The sequence below is a fragment of the Chaetomium globosum genome, genomic scaffold (assembly GCF_000143365.1).
Source record: "Chaetomium globosum CBS 148.51 scaffold_4 genomic scaffold, whole genome shotgun sequence".
Lineage (NCBI taxonomy): Eukaryota > Fungi > Ascomycota > Sordariomycetes > Sordariales > Chaetomiaceae > Chaetomium > Chaetomium globosum.
The window spans coordinates 1,649,922-1,654,518 of record NT_165979.1 but is presented as its reverse complement, the minus strand read 5'-3'; the positions used below and the strand labels follow the sequence as shown (position 1 = coordinate 1,654,518).

At 56.6% G+C, this 4,597-nt stretch overlaps 1 protein-coding gene across 1 annotated transcript; it reads left to right on the top strand.

The window, feature by feature from the left end:
• Positions 1–1,325: 1,325 nt before the first annotated feature.
• Positions 1,326–3,960, top strand: CHGG_04235 (uncharacterized protein; the record flags this gene model as incomplete). Its single annotated transcript, XM_001223448.1, has 3 exons — positions 1,326–3,054; positions 3,112–3,579; positions 3,878–3,960. The coding sequence occupies 3 exons, from the start codon at positions 1,326–1,328 to the stop codon at positions 3,958–3,960; spliced, it is 2,280 nt and encodes a 759-aa protein (XP_001223449.1).
• Positions 3,961–4,597: the final 637 nt, after the last annotated feature.

The window sequence follows — 4,597 nt, the reverse complement described above, 5'->3', positions numbered from 1 at the left end:
GGTATCCGTGAGGGGAGGGGGGTTGGGCTAGGAGGGGTTGTGGGAATGGTTGTATGTTAGGTTACTGGATAGTATACTAGGTAGTGGAGTTCGTCTTGTTCGGTGAGGCTGTTAAATCGATTCCCTTTCGTCGTTGCAGCTGCTCGATAGACTTCTTGCACGTCTCCTCTACTCCCTATGTGCCAGGTCTCCAGCAGGGTTCCTTATGCATTGGGAAGAACGAGCAAGGCATCTGGGCGCTACCCACGACTATGGTTGGCAATGCTGGATTTGGGTGATTATGACCCCAAACGGAAACAAGCTTCAAGCCATACCTACAGCCATTCGCCTGGCTCTCAATCCCCTAACCACTACAAACATGTCCATGTTGTGGTGGCCACCTGGCAATGGCTCAAGGCCGTCGTTGGCAGTATAAAAATAGAACGGGTCTCACACCGTTCCTGTATCATGTGTCTGGGATGTGGACTCATAATTGGTCCTGGGATGTGCTATCCATCTCGCGAGCGACCGTTAAGCAGACCGCCAATTGGGCCGCCTTACGAATGGCACCTTAGGTTGACAGAAGGAAAGCTTGATTCTCCCGCCCGACTGGATCCAACAGTGGGCTGTGCCAGAAAAGATGCTGATCAGTGAGGTTGGTGCCCCGAATTTGGCAACAGCGTAGGCCAATGGGGTCGAGAAGGGGCATCGCCTCCTTACCAAAGATCGGCAGCCCTGTGAGAGCCGAGAGCTGTCAGCGATATGGAGACGATAATTGAACTTGCCGTGCAAGTCAAAAACCATCTTTAGAGCAGGCATGAAGTCGGTGTATGTTCTTGGGAGAACACACTTCACTCTATCCTTTGGCCCGCACAACGCTCATGTTGACGGCTATTTTTAATCCTCGAGAAATGGAGCCTTTTTCATGATCATGTGCATAGGGAAACTGCGCTTTCCCGTCCAGTCACACCATGTATTCCTCACTCCAGCAACAAGATCGAGCCCTGAGTCCAGTGGCTAGTGTTGAGGGGTATCCCCTTAAGAAAGCCGAAAGCCTGATTGGGTCTGAGAAACTGTCAAGCCTAGGGCTATACGAACAAGCGGCGGAAGGAACATCACGCGGGTCGAACCCGCGGCGTCGGACCGGCCTCCCAGACTACAAGCCGTTACCGCTCCGATGGCCATTCCTCGTGACGATGATAGCGATTATGTTGGGGCTCATTGCTGCCCTGGAGACGGCGTGTCGGCTCCTCCCCGCAGAGGTTGATCGAGACGTGGTCCCGGGATAGGGGTCGGAAACGAGCACAACGGGCCCGGACAACATCGGACCGTCGTCGGGGTCCTCGATGACGACGAGAATGCCGAACATGAGACGCGAGTTCCAGAACGCCTCGACTCCTTCACCCATCTCCACACCTGCCACTCCCACGTCGGCCGCAACCATAACAACTGGGCCTGGCGACGGCTCGAGCTCGGAGGACAAGCCTACTGGCACGCAGACCACCACCAGGGTTCGAATCGGCGACAAGCCTCAGTTCGGCCAGCCCGGGTACCACACCGAGACCATAACGCTCTCGACCGAGTCCTCCACCACGAGTCAGCCAATCCTGTTCAACCCACTCCCCGAGCAGCACGGCCACGATGGCCCCGTCACAGTCGTATCCACAATCCATACCGAAGTAGTGGCCACAATCACGAAGCAGACGACGCTTCCGGGTGTTGTGACGACCATCACCAGCCAGACCACATCAGAGGTGCGGACACTGGATGGATCGGTCAGCGAGTACACTGTGACGAGCACGCTGCACGGATCCATCATTGGCCTCGAGCCATCATACACGACAGCAGAGGTGGCGACACTCACCAACTCAGACGGGACGCCCACGGCCATCGTCACGCGCACGCCGGCGGCGGTATCCACACCGGTAGTCCTCACCTTGACCGATCCGGACGGCAAGCCAACAGCGACGGTGACGACTTGCGTTTTGGTCCCCACCCGGACGCGAGTCCTCACAAACACAGCCGGCGCCGCAACCGCCACCATCACCGAGTACCCGATCCCCGCGACGCAACCCCCCGATCCGCAGACGGGCGTCAAGGTCTACTACATCTCCGAGGGCGAGTATTTCGTGGGCTTCTTCCTGCCGACGCTGCTCGCGGTGATGCTGACGATCCCGCTCCGCACGATCGACCTGGCGGCGAAGCAGCTGCAGCCGTGGCACGCTCTGACGCGCCATCGGAGCGCGTCGGCCCGGGACTCGCTGTGTCTGAGGACGGGCGGGATGCACGGCGTCGTGGCGAGCGTCCGGTCGTTGGCAGGCGGCCAGGTCCTGGTGTTCCTGACGACGTTGCTGCTGCTGGCTGCTGTGCTGCTCGTGCCGTTGTCGTCGGAGGCCGTGGCGCTGAAGCTGCATGGTAGCTGCTCGAGGCTGGATTTCAGGGGCTGTGCGATGACGTTGGGGGTGTTCCTTGGCCCGGCAAGAGCGACAATTGGAGTGTTGGGGTTTATGGTCGTGTTATTGCTGCTTATCTTGTTCGTTCTTCGCCGCTGGCAGACGGGGGTGGCGGCAAATCCGTGGTCCATCGCGGCTGTTGCGTCCTTGTCGACAAACCCTGGGTTAAGAGCAGTTTTCTCATCGCTGTCGACCGGTCGGGGGGAGAAAATTGACCACCGGCAACTTGTAGCCGCGTTAGAGGGCAAGAGGTTCGAGCTGGGGTCCTTCTTCAACCGTTACGGCGTCCCTGACTACGGCGTCATGGTTCAAGAGGCGGATGCGTCATTGTGGAAGGTCGACTCGGAGTCAAGCCTCAGCTTAAAATCGCCGCAAGAGAGCGAAGTTACCGAAACTCATCGCAAAACCGAGCATCATCTCCCGTTTCTCATGCTGTCATACACAGCGAGAGCGGTGTGCCTAGTGACCATAACCGGCATCATGGTGCTGATCTTGTACTACAACAACACGGGCGGCGATACGGGGTTTGAGAGGTTCATGGGCACGCAGAACTTCGGAGTGCGCGCGCTGTTCACGCTGGCTGGCGTGGGCGTCAGCTTCTTCTGGAGCTGCTTTTTTACCAGTGAGTCCTGATCCCATCTAAGCCCAAGGCCCCCAAAGACTGACCTAGCCCATCCAGGTCTGGCGGTGCTCAGCCCTTATCAGATGCTCTCACAACCCCCCCAACCCCCTCAGCGGACCATCACGGTGTCCCCGCCACTGAACGCCTTCTCTGGTATCGTGGGCGCCGTCCAGCAGCGCCACGAATTTCTCATCCTGGTCGCCTTCACGGCCATCCTGTCCGAGTTCATGCCGATCGTGCTTAGCAATGTGCCGTTCCGGGTTACGCAGACGTGGATGACATCGCGCGTTTGCACTTGGATGGCAGTCGGCATCCTCAGCCTCATGTGGCTCGTCGTTGTTGGTACCTTTTTTGTCAGGTGGCCGCACATGCCTGTCGATCCCAGCACCATTGCCGGAGCCATGTATTATGTTTGTGACTCTTGGATGTTGGGGAGTATGGAGGGTTTGAGCAGGCTTGAGAGTGAAGAGCGCGACAAGCGAATCGCCGAGCTGGGGTTGAGATTCCAATTTGGCGACATTGTTGGTTTGTCGGGACGGACGAGGATTGGTGTCGATGGTTTGGATGACTTTGCGCACGGGGAGTGATACCATGCATATGATTCTGATGAATTTGGAGGGTGGTGGATGGGAAGGAGGCCTAGTGGGACCGACCCCTGTAAAGACGCCAGAGCCGCAGCGTTGCCCCCCACGCTCGGTGGCTCTGACCCGCTCAACCTCATCCTTAACTTAACGACTGGCCATCTAAGCCGCGACTGAGTACGTGAAAGCCGACGAACCCATTTGCACATGGATATCGGGTATTAGATACTGAAATGAAACAGGAATTCCCCAAGCAAATTATCAGGATACCCGGACACCTGGAACTGCAGGACAGAGGGTGCATGTACATACAAGCAAACGATAAAACGGCATGATAAAAGGGGCCACAACATAGCATGTTACGGTTTTGTTAGCATTCTTTTATCCTCAGGGTACCTATGATCGAACGACGAGCCATTACAAAAGTCGACCTCGCCCGTACCAGATGTGTACTGTATATGAAGAGTCCCGTGACCCGTTTCCAGAACTCCCTCCTCCATGATGCATACCCGTATGGCCCTGAAGTCCAGAATGAAGATGGACCGACCAAACGCCAACAAAACCCGGGACGGAGGTCAAAATGCTACTGCCGATCCCCAAACGCAATATACGACAAATATCTACTCCAGAACAATCTGTCCAACCCAGCAAGCCACCCCTTGATAAAAATACCACGCCAATCCCATTCTCATCCCCACCAACCCACACCCTAAAAACCAACACCAGACACAAATATTCCCCCCCCCCTCCCCCCCCCCCGCCCATTTGTGCGTTCGGAAGTGAATTTTTGGAACAAAAGAATAATGGTCAATATAGTTTGAGATATCCTCGGAGCCCAGGATGGATGGCCCGCCTGCGGGGTACAAGTGTGGGAGAACCTAGTGCTGGACGAGCCCCACAGTGCTGTTGACACGGGGGAATTCCCGTGGCGATACCAGATTGGATTCAGGTTGGCGGGCGAT